Source organism: Schistocerca piceifrons, chromosome 6, assembly GCF_021461385.2.
Source record: "Schistocerca piceifrons isolate TAMUIC-IGC-003096 chromosome 6, iqSchPice1.1, whole genome shotgun sequence".
Lineage (NCBI taxonomy): Eukaryota > Metazoa > Arthropoda > Insecta > Orthoptera > Acrididae > Schistocerca > Schistocerca piceifrons.
In genome coordinates this window covers 333,830,941-333,849,880 of record NC_060143.1, presented here as the reverse complement: position 1 = coordinate 333,849,880, position 18,940 = coordinate 333,830,941, and the positions used below count along the sequence as shown (strand labels likewise).

Sequence of the window (18,940 nt, the reverse complement as noted above, 5' to 3'; positions counted from 1 at the left end):
TGTTCTTTCCCCATTCTAGCATTTGGGCCACCAGCTATTATTTTAATCTTGTGTTCTGGACAACCATGGTAAGTTCTTTCTGAAAGTTCATGGATTACTTCTTTTCTCCTTCCTCAGATTCTTCCATTGATACATGGGCATTAATTATAGAATAATTAAAGAATTTTTCCTTTATCCTGAGTGTTGATAATTTCAGAATAATACAGACTTGGCCAAGATTTGCACTCCCAGAGTGCGCTCGCACTCTGCAAGTGCAGCAGAGTCTGCTCAGCACTTCAACCACCTCACTATTCCATGCACATGTGTGTGTGTGTCAGTTATATGCTGAAGGTTGCAGATGCAGGAAACTTAGGAAGATGTATTTGCAGTGTAATCGAACTACTTTTAAGGGGCAAATGTTGCAGCGTATTTTGTAAGCAGCATTTTATCACTAGAGTTTATTTTCAACATTTTATTTTTCTACTAAATCAGCAACTTTACTTCTTAATGCAATAAGTACATTGGTAGAACTATGGTGTATTATACAGGCAAACATGTGGACTTATGCATATTAAAATCTTCCAGATCTGAAGATTGGCAGGATCTTGTCAGTTTCACAACAGAAAATACCTATTTGCACACATACATTGAACAAAACATGAAATGACTATAGTGGCTTGTCTGTGCAGTCAAGAATATTACTCTTGGGGTAATATTTTATAAGAGCCTTGTAAATATATAGATTGTACAAACTGATCATTGAGCCAAGTGCTACACTGTATGTCTACCAGCTAAAACTGGAGATAATATGGAGGTACTTCAGCAACCAAAAGCAAGAATGGTCTGACAAGTAAATCAGAATCGTTCTTCAATGTTAAAATTCTTAGAAGCTCCTGAGAACTCATAATTAAATGTTTCAGTTATTGAAACACAGTCAGTCATGTCTTGTCCATAAATGACTGCCTCGTGTTCCATAAATGTTCCATGTCATGAACTTGAAGCTGATTTTTTTCATTTCATTTTTATTTAGTAGCATCAATCTTGTCCATGATATCTGTTACCAAATGATATTCCCCTTGCATTAAGTTCAGCCAGCATTCACTATCATTCATCGAAAGGCAAGTGCATTATATCATCTGTGTGGCTGGTGTTGTAAGGATGTTCTAATGAAAGTATAACAGTGCAGTGACGTATTAAGCCTTCAAACTACCATTCAGTGTTGAATGATGTGGTCTCTCCACTTTTTCTTTTTCTGGATAAGTGTACAGACACAATGGTATTCTTAATGTAGATCTCAATCTAATTTAACATAATTGGTCTTGTTAGTGAACTGTAACCAGCCAACTGTGTTGTTTTAGTGATGTCCAGCTGTATCTGCTCCTCACCCCTTAGTACAAATTCACCACTACTCTCAGAGCACTAGCCAGGAGCGCAGCTAGAAAACTTTCACTTCCAGAGTGCTGTTTGGCCAGGTCTGGACTACTAGGTCTAAACCTGATTACTAAATGTTTTTGTTGGTGATGTACCATGAAACCTGTGCCAAACTCGTGCTTCCTCCCACTGTAGCTGTAAAATATGTTAACTTCTCTCTTTTCTATGCCTTCGCTTCCAGTCCACCTTACTTCTTGCAGCACTGTGTTGCTCTGCTCCAGTTTCATTGTTTGATCCAGCAGCACTCTCAAGACTCCTGGGAATCCAGTTGTCCACAGGACTACCTCAGCACCATGCAGACACTTCATAGAGGTATTTGCCATATGCAGATGAGCATTGTCCTGTTGAAAAACGGCACCATGATACTGTCATGAGGACACAGGATGTTTATGACCTTCTTTGTGCTGTCAGATTTCCCTCAATGATACCAGCTGTGACCTGAAGCCATACCCAATGGCTCCCCACACAATGACACCCGGAGTAACACAGCTGTATCTCTCCAGACAGAAGAATGGGGCCTCTCCCCAGGACGCTGCCATATTTACTGGCAATTGTCATCTGAGGTAGTGCACAAACACACTTCATCGCTGAACACAGTGCGATGCCATTCATCAGCAATCCATGCTTCCTGGTCATGGCACCACTCTGGACATAGTCGTTTGTGTTGTAGTGTTAAGAGCAGCCTGCTCATGGGACTGCAGTTCCCAGGTCCAGCCTCTACTAGTCTCTGACCTTTGGTGGGGGATGACATGAATATTGCAGGCAGTCCAGTACTTGTCCTCATACGGAAAGCTTGGCCGTGAAGGGGTTACAGTGTGCTTGGTGCGCAATATGGCGATTCTCCTTTGTGGTGGTCAGACATGGTTGACCTGAACCTTGGTGACAAGTATGCCTGTCCTCACGTCCCCATGCAATTCAACTTCAAGGTGCTGTCACAACAGAATGTCCCACAAATCTGGATAATTTGAATAGTTAGCCAAGTGGAGACCCACAATGAGACTTCTTTCAAACTTGTGTCACTTTCTGATAACTCTGTCTCATACAAGTAAACACTGGCATCTCTGTGTCCTTTGCGGTCGGTGATCACTCAACATCCGACACTCTTCACTCCCACTATATACCATACCAGGTCTGGTAACAGAACTGAACACAAACAATACTAATGCACTCTGGTGGCTGTTCTGCCTGTCACAGAGAATTGCAACTTTAATCGTTTACATACCTGCCAATTGTGGGTAAGAAGTTACAATGACACCTGGCCATGTCTTCTGTGTGCTTCGCGTTTTTGTCAGCCATATATATAGACACACACATACACACACACACACACACACACACACACACACACACACACATCTGAAGATAGGTGTTCACTGTGGATATTGTATCACAGACACAGTCCCTTTGACTGGTCGGAGATGTCACTAAACTCGCCTAAAGATGTAAACTACCATGCATGAGCAGCACCTATTAGATGGAGGGGGTCCGACAGCTGATCAGTTCCAGTCATCCACCAGGAAGGAGGTACATGGCTCATGTTGTCTGCAGTTCAACCATGCCTAGACGGTCAATACCAGGGATCGATTGTGTCTGGATTGTTACTTTGTGTCCGGAAGGGCTCACAACAAGTGAAGTGTCCGGGCATCTTGGAGTGAACCAAATTGATGTTGTTCGGATGTGGAGAAGATACAGAGAGACAAGAATTGTCGATGACACACCTCGTTCAGGCCACCCAAGGGCTACTATTGCAGTGGATGACCGCTACCTATGGATTATGGCTCGGAGAAACCCTGACTGCAATGCCACCATGTTGAATAATGCTTTTAGTGCAGCCACAGGATGTTGTGTTATGACTCAAACTGTGCGCAATATGCTGCATGATGCGCAACTTCACTCCCGATGTCCATGGCGAGGTCCATCTTTGCAACCACGACACCAGGCAGCACGATACAGATGGGCCCTAAAACATGCCGAATGGATTGCTCAGGATTGGCATCACGTTCTCTTCACCAATGAGTGTCACATATGCCTTCAACCAGACAATCATCAGAGACGTGTTTGGAGGCAACACAATTAGGCTGAATGCCTTAGACACACTGTCGAAAGTGCAGCAAGGTGGAGGTTCCCACCTGTTTTGGGGTGGCATTATGTGGGGCCGACATACACCGTTGGTGGTCATGGAAGGCACCATAACGGCTGTACGACACGTGAATGCCATCCTTCGACCGATAGTACAACCATATTGGCAGCATATTGGCGAGGCATTCATCTTCATGGACGGCAATTCGTGTCCCCATCTTGCACATCTTGTGAATTACTTTCTTCAGGATAATGACATCGCTCGACTTGAGTGGCCAGCATGTTCTCCGGACATGAACCCTATCAAACAGGCCTGGGATAGATTGAAAAGGGCTGTTTATAGACGACATGACCCACCAACTACTCTGAGGGATCTACACCAAATTGCCATTGAGGAGTGGGACAATCTGGACCAACAGTACCTTGATGAATTTAGGAATAGTATGCCATGATGAAAACAGGCATGCATCAATGCAAGAGGACGTGCTACGGGGTATAGATGTACAGCAATCTGGACCACTACCTCTGAAGATCTTGTTGTATGGTCGTACAACATGCAATGTGTGGTCTTAATGAGAAATAAAAAGGGTTGAAATGATGTTTATGTTGATCTCTATTCTAATTTTCTGTACAGGTTCCAGAACTCTCGGAACCAAGGCAACGCATATTTTTTTTCTTATGTGTATGTTGCTGTGTCTTGCTGCTGTAATTGCAATAAAACTTGTTTTTGCGGCTTAAGTACATGCGCCTAATACTTGAAAACTGTGTCCTAGAAACTGAAATTTGGGCAAAAAAATGTACTAAAGTGTGTAAAATTTCTAATTATAAAGAGTGAAACAATTTTATTATTAAATTAATTCATTTTGGAAAGGCAGCTCCATCTTCCAGACTTTTTAAATTACACTCTCTAATATATTCTTCTATTAGATTGGCAAAACAACAATGGATTTTTTCTAACTAGTTATGTGTGGACCTAGGCACTGCTACCAGATGCATGACAGAAAGTTGTAATGGTGTTCTCGACATAGGATTGTACAGAATTCACATAGCAGCCAATTTTGGTTTGGTTTCAGGTGGAAGTAGAAGTGATCTTCTACATGTGCAGAAGCTTAAGTTCAGCTCCAGTAGAGATCTCTCAAAATATTACTACCACCATCGTGTAGCAGCATCTTTATCTCTGCCCAACTTCTTCATATAGCCTACATAATGAGACAACTCTGGTGTGAACCCTGGTAGTTTCTGCATACCATCAGTCACCACTCAAACAGATAGCTCAATTGAGTATTGATGGAATTTGCAGTGTGTAATCTTGAAGCAGTTCTGAGTGCCATATACTTAACAAATCTCCTCGGAAAGACTGAAGTGTACTACTTCAAAAACTGTGATTTTCTTTTCTCTTTGTTGTTGGACTGGACTATATTACAGCAATCAGTAGTACAGTCTGTTAGTTGTTACTCAATTTATTGTTTTATTGTTCTGCTTTGTTGTTTACAATTAACTATTTTTTTCCCTTCATCATCCATTTTTCCTTTCTCTTCTTGATGTTAAGGTAACAAACTATTCAAGCAGCTTAATTTTCTTTCCGCTTCTCACCTATATCCCTTCTCAGGACTTACGGTAACCATAGCCTCTATTTCTCATGCTCATAATTTATAACATTTTGACTGTTTTCTTTAAATGGAAATGCTGGTACTTACAGCTCTTGACATTAAAAACGTTTTGAACTATTTCTTTGATTGCAACACAGAGATTCATTTAAACATGATCATGCCTCCCTCTGATCCTGAGAACTGGCACAACCAGGTATTGAGAGACTTACTACTGGATACGAAATCTGTATCAAGGCACAACTTGGAGGTTTTCACTTACGTATCAAATTTCATCAGAGGTATATATTATGATAGGTGTCCAAATCTTCATTATCTGTTTGGCAGTTATCCATCTATTAAGTAACACATACTTTACATACCTATTAAAAAATATGCATTGTTAGCATCAGCAGTATCTAAAAGAATAGAGGTTGAATTTGCAGTCAGTAAGATTAACGAAGAAGGGGATGTTAATACTGAAACTCACAACCATTTATAATGGCGAAGAGTAAATAGGGACATGGTGTTTGATTAACAAACATAAGAACTGATTTTGAAGCTTGGAATTAAATGAAAAATTTTTAGATCATCTGTTGTCTTCAACTGTGAGATAGTACCACATATTAATTTCCTGCAGTGATTATTATCAGACTACTCATTTATATTGGACTTGAGTTACCACAATATTTGTCAGTATTTGCATGTTTATATTGAACGTTTGTTCAGAAGATTGTGAATCACATTCCCATTTTTTTCTTGTACTGACCCAGATAATTTTTGACATCATTGTTCTGTCATCAGCAGAACCCAAAAATCTCACCGTAATTGGGGGAGAACAAAATGACAAAGCAAAGGAGCAGCTTCACAATAAATTCAATACTGTTAACAGCGTTATCAGCTCTTTGCATATGGTGGTCTAACAGTTACACAGTACTAAAATTAGGTGCACATTTCACACAATGTGAATAGAAATTACAGAAAAGGGTTGAAAATAAATATCTAAAAAATGAATGTACTTCAAAAACATCAATAAAATTAGATTTATGATTTATTCATAAAGCCTGTGTCTGCATGAAGTGACAGTCTCTGGACATATAATAGAAACTTTGACTACCAAAAAGCTTGAAATTTAAGAATTAAGCAGTACTTTCCATTTTGTTATAATTGTGAGATATGAATATTAATTTTAAAGGGTCAAAGGACAGTATGAAACTAGACAGCTGTTAGAATTTCAGTGATAGAAAGGATGTCATTATTTTTTTACAGAACACTGATAGCAACCCATCATTTGCTATTGGATTTCGTGGCGTGCAGAAGGTACAAGTGAGACGGAATTTACTTGGGGACAACACAGTGGACTTTGAGCTGGTTGCTGGAGTGCAAACTGCTCATCTGGAAAGTGAAGTGGATGTGGCAGAGAATTGGTGGGGAACAACAAATGCTACTGAGATTCGAGAACGGATCTTTGATTTTGATGACTGGAACAACCATGCTCTTGCTCATTTTCTGTAAGTAATACTTTGTAATATTTAATTTCATGTAATCATATACTAGTGATAATCCTTCATACCAGGTGTTAATGTTGCACCTTTTAATTTTTTTAATGTCCTGCCAAGTCAAAATACATGAAATATTTCAGTTGATCCAACCTCCTTTTCTCTTTCTCTCTGAAGTATATCTACTAGGAACAGGAATTTCTCAAGACTCTTTCTACTTATAAAAATAAGCAGATGTGCGCAGTTTCTTTTGCCTAACTTCACTATGTATATTTGAACATCAAACTTTTACAAAACTCATTCTCCACATAAACAAACACTATCAGGTAAGTCTCTTCACATTCTTGAGTACTGCTTGAGCGTTTGGGATCCCTATCAGGTCGGATTGAGGGAGGACATAGAAGGAATCAGAGGCGGGCTGCTAGATTTGTTACTGGTAGGTCTGATCATCACGCAAGTGTTATGGAAATGCTTCAGGAACTCGGGTGGGAGTCTCTGGAGGCGTTCTTTTCGTGAATCGATACTGAGGAAATTTAGAGAACCAGCATTTGAGGCTGACTGCAGTACAGTTTTACTCCCGCCATCTTATATTTCACAGAAAGACCACAAAGATAAGATAAGAGAGATTAGGGCTCGTACAGAGGCATATAGGCAGTCATTTTTCCCTCATTCTGTTTGGGAGTGTAACAGGGAGAGAAGATGCTAGTTGTGGTACGAGGTACCCTCCGCCATGCACCGTATGGTGGATTGCGGGATATGTATGTAGATGTAAACGTAGATGTAGAAACAAAGTCCGTTTACACATAAGGTAGGGTTGGCTTGATAACCATGTCCTTTTTCAATATGAATCTGAATACATATCTTATCCTTTCTAAGTCCAAACTGAGCATTAATTGACAATATCTCAACTGTTCTTTTTTTCCACTACAGTCGTCAAAGTTATAAAACAGCACAGAATACATAAACACTCCTTGTTCTTTCACTACGGCTTCTATTGCGCGACCGCCAAACACTTCTCGGTGCCGTTCGACCACCTCGTCTATAGTCGTCTCACGATAAACTACAAACCTGCACACACAGACAGGTGATGCACAGTAAATAGACTCTCTCACACTTCTATTTAAAATATTGTGTGTTTGAGATGGTAGAATGCTGAGTGGTTCTCGAATTTTTGCGGAAATTCTCGAAACACTACACTATCCTGTTCTGAAGCAGTAATCCATTTGTAACAATTGATGTGTGTATGTTTCACAAATCACAGAATTGTATTGTATAAAGATCACCAACATAGTTGAGAGTGTACCCTTGCTTGCAGAATAAATAAAATGTAGACATAGTGGAAAGGACAACTAACACATTCATAAAACAAGGAAAAAAAGGAAAACAATTATTATTGGAACACTTTAGAATTTTTTACATCAGAGCAGAAGGAGAAAGCTTCCAAATTTTTCAAAAGTTGATAAAAGCAGAGATGGAAGTTAAAAATGAGTAACACGTGTATAAAATGAGAAAAAATAAACTGACAATAGGAACACTCTTCTCAATATACGCATTCACAGTGATTCTTTTTTTTGTTTTTTTTTTTGTTTCTGTTCTTGTAAGTATACACATTCACTGTGATTTTTTTGCGTTTCTTTTCTCTTTTTAACATTAATTACAATATGATTAAGTCATTTGACAACGTCATGAAAAGAATAGATTACTACTCATACCCTATAAAGCAGACGTTGAGTCGCAGATCAACAGAACAATTAGGCTGCTATGCATTTGAGCTTCCTACCCCCATGAACAATGGACCTTGCCTTTGGTGGGGAGGCTTGCATGCCTGAGCGAAATAGATAGCCATACTGTAGGTGCCACCACAAAGGAGGGGTATTTGTTCAGAGGTCAGACAAACGTGTCGTTTCTGAAGAGGGAGGGGCAGCAGCCTTTTCAGTAGCTGCAGGGGCAACAGTCTGGATGATTGACTGGTCTGGCCTTGTAACATCAACCAAAACAGCCTTGCTGTGCTGGTACTGTGAACAGCTGAAAGCAATGATAAACCACAGCCGTACAGTATGGTTAAATGATGAGGGCGTTCTCTTTGGTAAAATATTCTGAGGGTAAAATAGTCCTCCTTTCGGACTACTCAGGAGGACATCATTATCAGAAGAAAGAAAATTGGCATTCTACGGATCAGAGCATGGAATGTCAGATCCCTTAATTGGACAGGTAGGTTAGAAAATTTAAAAAGTGAAATGGATAGATTACAGTTAGATATGGTGAGAATTAGTGAAGTTTGGTGGCAGGAGGAACAAGACTTCTGGTCAAGTGAATACAGGGTTATAAATAAAAAATCAAATAGGGGTAATGCTGGAGTTGGTTTAATAATGAATAAAAAATAGGAATGTGCATAAGATACTATGAACAGCATGTTGTTGTGGTCTTCAGTCTAGAGACTGGTTTGATGCATCTCTCCATGCTACTCTATCCTTTGCAAGCTTCTTCATTTCCAAGTAACTACTGCACCCTACATTCTTCTGAATCTGCTTAGTCCTACCAACTGATCCTACCAACTGATCCCTTCCTCTAGACAAGTTAGGCCATAAATTCCTCTTCTCCCCAGTTCTGTTCAGTACCTCCTCATTAGTTGCATGATCTACCCATCTAATTCTCAGCGTTCTTCTGTAGCACCACATTTTGAAAGGTTCTATTCTCTTCTTGTCTAAACTATTCATCGTCCACATTTCACATCCATACATGGCTACACTCCATACAAATACTTTGAGAAAAGACTTCCTGCCACTTAAATCTATACTCGATAATAACAAATTTCTCTTCTTCAGAAACGCTTTCCTTGCCATTGCCAGTGTACATTTTATATCCTCTGTACTTCGACCATCATCAGTTATTTTGCTCCCCAAATAGCAAAACTCCTTTACTACTTTAAGTGTCTCATTTTGTAATATAATACCCTCAACATCACCCAATTTAATTCGACTACATTCCATTATCCTCGTTTTGCTTTTGTTGATGTTCATCTTATAGCCTCCTTTCAAGACACTGTCCATTCTGTTCAACTGCCAACTGCTCTTCCAGGTCCTTTGCTGTCTCTCACAGAATTACATCATTGGAAAACCTCAAAGTTTTTATTTCTTCTCCATGGATTTTAATTGCTACTCCAAATTTTTCTTTTGGTTCCTTTACTGTTTGCTCAGTGTATAGATTGAGTAACATTGGGGGTAGGCTACAACCCAGTCTCACTTCCCTCCGACCCACTGTTCCCTTTCGTGCTCCTCGACTCTTATAACTGCGCAGTGAACGCATTATTGTAGCCAAGATAGACACGAAGCCCATGCCTACCACAGTCGTACAAGTTTATATGCCAACTAGCTCTGCAGATGATCAAGAGATTGAAGAAATGTATGATGCAATAAAAGAAATTATTCAGATAGTTAAGGGAGACGAAAATTTAATGGTCACGGGGGACTGGAATTCGATAGTAGGAAAAGGATGAGAAAGAAAAGTAGTAGGTGAATATGGACTTGGGGGCAAAGAGGAAGCCGCCTGGTAGAATTTTGCACAGAGCATAACCTAATCATTGCTAACACTTGGTTTAAGAATCATGAAAGAAGGTTGTATATGTGGGAGAGGCCTGGAGACACTGGATGGTTTCAGATACATTATATAATGGTAAGACAGAGATTTAGGAACCAGGTTTTAAATTGTAAGGCATTTCCAGGGACAAATGTGGACACTGACCACAATTTATTGGTTATGAATTGTAGATTAAAACTGAAGAAACTGCAAAAAGGTGGGAATTTAAGGAGGTGGGACCTGGATAAACTGAAAGAACCAGAGGTTCTAGAGAGTTTCTGGGAGAACATTAGGGAATGATTGACAAGAACAGGGGAAAGAAATACTGTAGAAGAATGGGTAGCTTTGGGAGATGAAATAGTGAAGGCAGCAGAGGATCAAGTGTGTAAAAAGGAGAGGGCTAGTAGAAATCCTTGAGTAACAGAAGAGATATTGAATTTAATTGATGAAAGGAGAAAATATAAAAATGCAGTAAATGAAGCAGGCAAAAGGGAATACAAGTGTCTCAAAAATGAGATCAACAGAAAGTGCAAAATGGCTAAGCAGGGATGGTTAGAGGACAAATGCAAGGATGTAGAGGCATATATCACTAGGGGTAAGGTAGATACTGCCTACAGGAAAATTAAAGAGACCTTTGGAGAAAAGAGAACCACCTGTATGAATATCAAGAGCTCAGATGGAAAGCCAGTCCCAAGCAAAGAAGGGAAAGCAGATAGTTTGAGAGAGTATATAGAGAGTCTATACAAGGACGATGTACTTGAGAGCAATATTATAGAAATTGAACAGGATGTAGATGATACTGCATGAATAATTTGACAGAGCACTGAAAGGCCTAAGTCACAACAAGGCCCCGGGAGTAGACACCATTCCATTAAAAGTAGTGATAGCCTCGGAAGAGCCATCCATGACAAAACTCAACCATCTGGTGAGCAAGATGTATGAGACAGGTGAAATACCCTCAGACTTCAAGAAGAATATAATAATGCCAATACAAAAGAAAGCAGGTGTTGACAGATGTGAAAATTACCGAACTATCAGTTTAATAAGTCACAGCTGCAAAATACTAACATTAATTCTTTACAGAAGCCCACACTGCTCACTCATGGTAAAATTTTACAGTCACAGGAAAAAAACTATATGTCTTTGTTGCCTAAGTTCAGTTATGCCAGTAGAACTATTTATAGAACTAACAATAGTGGTCTCAAAATTCTCTGTGTACTAAGAAAGCAACTACCTGTATTAATACTACTACACCACAGCTAATACCAATACCAACAAAACTTCAAAAAATTATTAGCTAAAACCAAAAATTCAACACTCAACGAAGTTAAAACCCTGACTGAAAATTTTACTGAAATATTTCAATAGAAACAATAAGAAACATCAGCTGAAAACTGAAGCACAAAATTTACTAAACAACTTCCATACACAGACAACTCTAAAAAACATAGTGAACGAACGTTTCCAAAAGTTTATTAAATCGTTATTTTGCCACAAACAGCATTAAATTTAATAACTGTATAACAGTGCACAAATAACTTTGTCAGTACTTAGCTTTATAACAATTACAGCTGCAATTGCACGCCACAAAATATAAACACTCTACTGAGGTGTTAGGTCTGGAGGATCTACTCTCCATAGGATACTGGGCTGCCAGGTGCAGCACCTCAGGAGAGGTTGGAGGGGGGGGGGGGGGGGGCAAAATGGAAAATGGTGAGGAGAGAGCTAGAGAAAGGGAAAGAGCTATGCAGGAGTGCTGCAAGGATGAAGGACTGTGGGTTTGGAGTGGGAGCAGGGAATGGGATAGAGGCAGGTAGAGGACAGAGACCAGTGAACATTGAGGCCAGGGGTTTACAGGAACTAAAGACGTGTTGCATCGTGAGTTAACACAAACAGTTCAGAAAAGCTGGTGTTGGTGGGAGGAATTCAGATGACATAGGCTGTGAAGTAGTCATTGAAATCAAGCACATTGCGTTGAGTGGCATGCTCAGCAACTGGGTGGTCCATCTGTCTCTTGGCCACAGTTTGGCAGTGGCCATGCAAATGGACAGACAACTTGTTATTGGTCATGCCCAATAAAATGCCATTCAGTGGTTTGGAGCTAAGTTAATAGATCTCACAGGTGCTTTCACAGGCAGCTGTGCCTTAGATGGGCTAGGAGATGCCTGTGATTGGACTGGAATAGGTGATAGTGGGAGGATGTGTGGTACTGGTCTTACTGGAATAAATCAGATAATGATATTGCATAAGTTGGATGGGCAGCAGAATACCATTGTCAGGAGGGTAAAATTGGTTTGTGAAGGCCTTAGTGACACCACTGCCCTTGGAGAGGGACTGATCATCACTACAGTTGTGACAACAAAAGGTGGCTATGCTGTATGGAAAGTACTTATTACTGTGGAATAGGTGGCACATATCAAAGAGGAGATATTGTTGGTCGTTTGTAGGCGTAATGTGGATGGAGTTACTGATATAGCAATCCTTGAGCTGGAGGTTGACATTGAGGAAGGTGGCTTGTTGGGCTGGGGAGGACCAGATGAAGTGAACGAAGGTGAAGGTATGGAGGTCCTGGGTGTGCTCATTCTTGGTCCAGACCATGAAGATGTCATCAGTGAATCTGAACCATATGAAGAATATCTGTATATTCTTGCATGTCACATAATAATTATTAAATGGAACAATGTGGTACCAGCCCCCCCTACACACACAGAAGTCTCAGATTTTCATTGGCTTACCAAATGTGGAACAGAAAAAATAACGCGATGTTCCTGAGCTCATTCAGCAGCATCACTGTCAAAACATTAGTAGAAGATAGTTGAAGAAATGACATTGCAAATATCCAAAAAGTTTTGTGATATTTGATATACTCCATGAAAGCCTTCAATCTAAAGGTTCTTAAATTGTTTGCATCTACATTACCTTAATTTATATATCAGTTTTTGTGATTTTTTCTTTCAGACCATTTCTTACTGAAGACTCACTGGACTCATCGGTATCAGTGTCATGGGAAACACCAGTTCCTGTTGACCCAGACAACCTGCATGGTCGACTAGATAAATCAATGACACTGAATTACAGAGAACAACCATACATTGTACGATCCGATCTCACAATTTTACCACAGGTCAGTAACAGGTTATACCTGTTTATTGATTATTCATTGTTTATGTTACATGTGGTACTCAAACCTATACACTGGTTAGTACAGAAAGTGAAAGGACAAGGAGGACATACAATCTATTTAGAGAGAGGAAAGATTGTAGCAAAATTTATAGCAAAGTGCAGGTTATAACACATAAGATTAGTGGAATTTATATTTGTCCAAAAATATTGTAGCTTCATAAGAGTACATTAAATGATAAGTTCTCTACATAAACTGAATAATAATGAAGTAAATTTGCTTACACTGACTGGAATAGCTTTGAAATTTTCGTGCCACATTCATCTGTTTGTCATCCAGAGAAAAAGCCAACTCAGTTATATTTCTGCCACGTTCTACACGTAGTCTAAAAGCTATCCGGCTTTTAAAACTAGATTGAAATATCTCATGTAACTCTTTTACCAATATTTTGGCCAGTATCAAAAGTTAAGGTGCTTACTAACTACTATTCAGTCACTTCTCAGATGTAAGTTACCATGAATATTAAAATAGCCCTGGTCATCATATTTTCATAGTTTACCTTGATTGTTTTATTTTTTCACATGTGGTTTTGACTAACTCAAATGGCAAAGCTCCAGGAACAAATGTAAGTTAATGATGTGCTCAGCTGAACTTGCCTATATTTCCTGAACTATATGTTGTGTTTTAATTCTGTAAATTACATTTGGCTCCACATACATGGAAGTTCTTGGATATTCAATGTGGGCTCCTCGGGCTGCACCAGTAACATCTAGACCAGGGATTTCCAGACTTTTTACCATTGTGTACCACTTGATATTTTTAGAAAATTGGTCACACCACTATAGCTTGTTCACCTTTTAATGAATCCTGAGGTGGGGGAGGAGGAGAAGGGGAGGGGGGTCTGCAAAATGCTGAGCAATGACTGCCGCAGGAGTGAGGAATGATATGGGAGCAATAATTTTTGCCCCTTCGTCACTGTAATGTAACACCCAACAAAGCGACGATAACAACAAAAAATTGGTACACCTTATTACACTGGCAGCAGTTGCAAAGTGGCACAAAAACTTTCAAATAAGCAACAAGACTTTATCAAAATATTGCCAACATCAAAATAAGATTAATCATTCCCGTCCAAGGAAGTGATGGCTAGTGAAGGGAGGGGGTGACGAGGGTACATTCAGATTTTCCTGTGTCCTGCATCCAATCCGGAACACCTGCATCCAATCCGGAACAAACATTCTGCAGCAAATCTGTTTCCTTTAACATTATATATATTCTATTCTTTATCAATCAGTTTTCTCACTATCATTTTAGTTTAAAAATTTCTCACTATCATTTTACTTTAAGAATAAAGTAAGAGAAAAATTTACTTGTATCAGTTCATGTTTTGTTTACTTGTACGCATATCACCTGAAATGTACTTGTGCACTGTCAGTGGTACGTGTACCAGTGTCTGGGAACCCCTGATGCAGAAGGTAGCTGAATTTATCCCACACTAGATGATGACTGTCTTAGAGATCACCACAGCTGTGATATGTTTTCTGAGGTCTTTCAAATCTGTGGGAATAGATAGTATGTATTCTCCATCTTTCACAAACAGCAATAAGAAAAAATTTCAGGGTGTGAGATCAGGAGGCACCAGTGGCCAGAAGTGAAGTACTAAGTCTCCATTCCCTGTGAGACTTATCCATTGTTGAGGTACATATTCGTTCAGGAAACATCGAACATTCAGACGCCAATGGGATGGAGTTTCACCCTGCTCTAAAATTTAATCTCTTGAACCTTCATTCATTTGAGGAACAAGCTATGTTCCAAGCTCACTGGAATGTGCTCCACATGTTACTCCAATACATATGGTTGGCCTGGGCTTTTACCATTACATAGAGCCAGATTCATCAAATTGTTTATTCCAACAACCAGTGCTCTCTTTCACTGGTGGTGCAACTTATGGCAAAATTCTCATTGCACTGCAGTCACAGACTTGCTGTTACTGAACATATGAATATAAAAATCCTGTGTTATGTAGTAGCCATCTTGCTTTCAACTGATGCAGTATATGCTGCAGACAATATGGTGCTGAAGTGCTCCAGTGGTAGCATCTGAAACTTTACGATATCGTCTTTCAAATATACAAATATACTTGGCAGAATTCAAGTACAGTGTATAGTGTAGGAAATATAGCCAACTGAAGTGGTGTCCATCTTTTTAAATCACCCTGTATTTTGATGGCCAGCTCAGACGTCTTCTTCAGGTGCTGACAATTTTGCTGTTACATGTAGTCAATGCATAGACTCCAACCAGTTACATTGCTTGTGTTCCCAGGTGTTCAGCCAAGTTATTATTTCCATTTCATGCACAATATTCTGATGACTGAACTAGTCATCTTCTTCAGGTATTGAGAATTGTGCTCTTACGTGTACCAGTCAGCAATAAAAATGGCCTACCCTTGGGCTATGAAATTCCTGGATGAAGCAGTATGTAAAATGAGGAAAAGGTAACCACTCACCTATAGTGGATCGATGCGCGGAGCAGAGTAACACAACAGAAAACAGGATTCACACTAGCTTTCAAGCAGTAGCTCTTTTTGTAGCAATAGTACACACATTCACTCACATAACCACACACACCCAAATGCGCACTCCTGTGGCCATGGCAGGATTTTACAGGTGTGTGTGTTTGGGTGCCTGTATGAATGTGTTTACTATTGCTAGAAGAAGAGCTAGTGCTCGAAAGTGGGTGCGAATGCTACTTATACGTTACTGTGATCCGCAGATTGATCTGCTACAGGTGAGTGGTTTCCTTTGCCTTATTTTACGCAAAAAAATGACAAGTATTATGTAGCTTCCTTTAATTTCATAAAGTACCAAACAATTCTGTATATGTTTCATGTAGCACAATATGGCATTCTTGTATGACTGTATGATCAGATGCCTCCCTTTCATACATCTACATGAACTACACTACCAGAATTTTTTCTAAACCATTCCTGACCTGTTCCTCTGTTTTTCTACATTATATCCCAAATGTGTTCTCATCATCCACGTACCCAAGGTCTTTACTCACTCCAATCAGGCTGCAGCAACAAGGGACAAAGACGACTATGTGGATTTAGAAGGAAGGAACAAGAGCAAAAAAACTGTTAAATGGGTAGTTCCATTTTGCTGAGCATTTTTTTGTGTAAATTTTGTTCATTTGCACATCTCTTCACTCTCCTCTCATGTAGAAGCTTAATTACTGTTATCTCTTTCTTTATCTGTTGCTAAAACATATAAGTCCATTAGTAGACATACAACCTTCCAATTCCCTGTTACTTTTGCTTTTCCAGTCTTTTGCGAATATCTTGCATTTACTCACATTGGTTTGTGTGTTATGGTGTCTCAGTAGAAAACATTTAATGTTATCAGATATATAAAGAAGTATAATTACCATCAATTATGTTCAAGTGTGATATGCATTTGTGCGAAAAGATGGAAAACTATTTTTTTTAAAATATAATTGTAATCACCCACACACATTGTGACAGTAGTGAAATGTTTCCACACTGTGTAAAGGATTTCATAATGAAGCTGTTTCTGTTAGTATCTTTCCTTTAAATACCTTGTTTGTCCACAGGTAACCCTGTCACTATCTCCAGGTGTGGTGATTGAATTTGCACCAAATGTGGGGATACTGGTTCTGGGCTCACTTAAGGCAAATGGTAGACCAGGTCAAGAAGTTATACTGCGTCCTCTGACACATCAGACTTCTTCAGACGTGAAAACTCAGATGGCTTCTGTGCTGGTACAAGGTCAGCCTACAGTTCGCCTGTGCACATTGCCAAATAATTGCACAGGGGAAGCAAATATGCAAGGTGAGCAAGACACATTGAACGAAATAGAGAGGAAGCAGAAGTTGATAACTTCATATGAAGACAGCTTGAGGCAGTGTTCTCCAACAGAGCTAACCGATACAGAAGACACACACACACACACACACACACTTGTCTACACGGTTACAGCTAATGAAATTATACTGGTGCTGTTGTTCAATAGGAATGTAGGGTTGAGTCAAGTAGGTTTGATACAAAGAGAAAGGAGATGGGTTGAAAGTCGGAGGGATGGAGAGAGGGATGTATGGCAAATGGCAAAAAGAGCCAGAAAGGGGTTTGGATAGAAATGTGGGACAGTGAGCTCACTCTGGTGCAGGCAGCTGGTGTATGTTGCACACAAGGACTGGAGGAATGGACTTGAAGGTGGAGATACAACAGAGGAAGAAGGAAAATGAGGAGAGTATGAGGGAGATGGGAGCCATGTGGATTGGTGTGGCTGTGGAACAGGGCCTACTGAAGATTGAAGACAATTGTGGGGTTGAAAAATGTGTTGTAAATACAGTTCTCATCTACATAATTCAGAGAAGCTGCAGTTGGGAGGGAGAATATCCAGATGGCCCAGGTTCTGAAGAAACCATTGAAGTTGAATGCTTTCTGCTCAGCATTGTGTTCAGCCTTTGTGTGGTCAACTCTGCTCTTTGTCACAGTTTGGCAGTGGCCATTCATGCAGGCAGATAGGCGATTGGTGGACCCCCCATTCCTATTCTCAGTGTATATTTCTTTCATCAAAGTTGCAAGTCTAGAGGCCCGCACCAGTCGAATCATATCCAGCATACTGTGCCCTTGAACAGTCATGTCAGACACCTGTGCATACATAAGACTCACATGAAAATGGCATGAGTGCCGAAATCTGTAGACAATACATTACAATAAAAAATTTACACTCAGATGCAAACAGTGGTTTCCTTTAAACAATTTTTTATGACTGTAGTACCATATATCAAGAAAATGTTTTGAATACACTGTGGGGAAATAGCAGCCATAGCTCCCTTCTTGGGTCTTTACATGTTAATGTATTCTCATGTAAATTATAATGTATATTGTAGCTAAATATGTTATTACTGCTCATTTGTTAAATTTCATGGATGCCAGCACAAATGCTGTATTCTTGGCGGCCATCCTGCCTTGTACTGAAAAGTTTTGGAAGGAGAGGGAAAAGGGGAAGTGACAAGAGAGAGTGCAAGAGAGGAAAGAGTGTTATGACAAGAAGCATACCAGGTAATGTTAATTTATTCCTCTCTTCTGAAGAACTAAATGCATCACAAAACACAGGATCTACAAGTCATTTGCAGCAATGACAGTCTAAAAGGACACATCACTATTCGTCGCTTCATGATAATCACTGGAAGTGAATTTTAGATGAAGCCATGTTCAGGTTATCCTGCATGGCTGACAACAAGTCTGTTTCTTTTGCTAGTCAGCACTTTCAAACCCCCATTGCCTTTCAAATCCTACCAGATGTGCTTCCTGGAATGAGTTATTGAGGTAAATATCAGGGTGGTGATGAGTTTCTTCCTCAGTGATGTGAATTTTTCTCAGAAAAATTTCCCTAGTTGCTACAATGTCATATCTCTCCATCAGAATTAGTCCTCTATCATTGCATTTTTTTCCTTAAACTCAAAAGATTAAGAAATGAATGGCAGTCCCCTATGAAACAAAGCTAGTCATCTAATGCATCTGCAACTTTTTGCCTTGTGGGGTACTTGCCACAGTTATAAAATCTGATAACAGTATGATTTACCATGTCCTGGAAATTTTCCAAATCAGTGACTTCTTCTTTCACTAATATCTTTCCTCGGAG

General features: G+C 39.6%; 1 protein-coding gene across 1 annotated transcript in view; it reads left to right on the top strand.

The window, feature by feature from the left end:
• LOC124802675 (protein bark beetle) overlaps window positions 1-18,940 on the top strand; it is a 193,596-nt gene that overhangs the window by 102,694 nt on the left and 71,962 nt on the right. Inside the window, exons 20-22 of the mRNA XM_047263603.1 lie at window positions 6,345-6,586; window positions 13,109-13,274; window positions 16,884-17,121. Of these exons, the coding sequence (XP_047119559.1) occupies window positions 6,345-6,586; window positions 13,109-13,274; window positions 16,884-17,121 (646 nt within the window). The remainder of the gene's footprint in view (window positions 1-6,344; window positions 6,587-13,108; window positions 13,275-16,883; window positions 17,122-18,940) is intronic.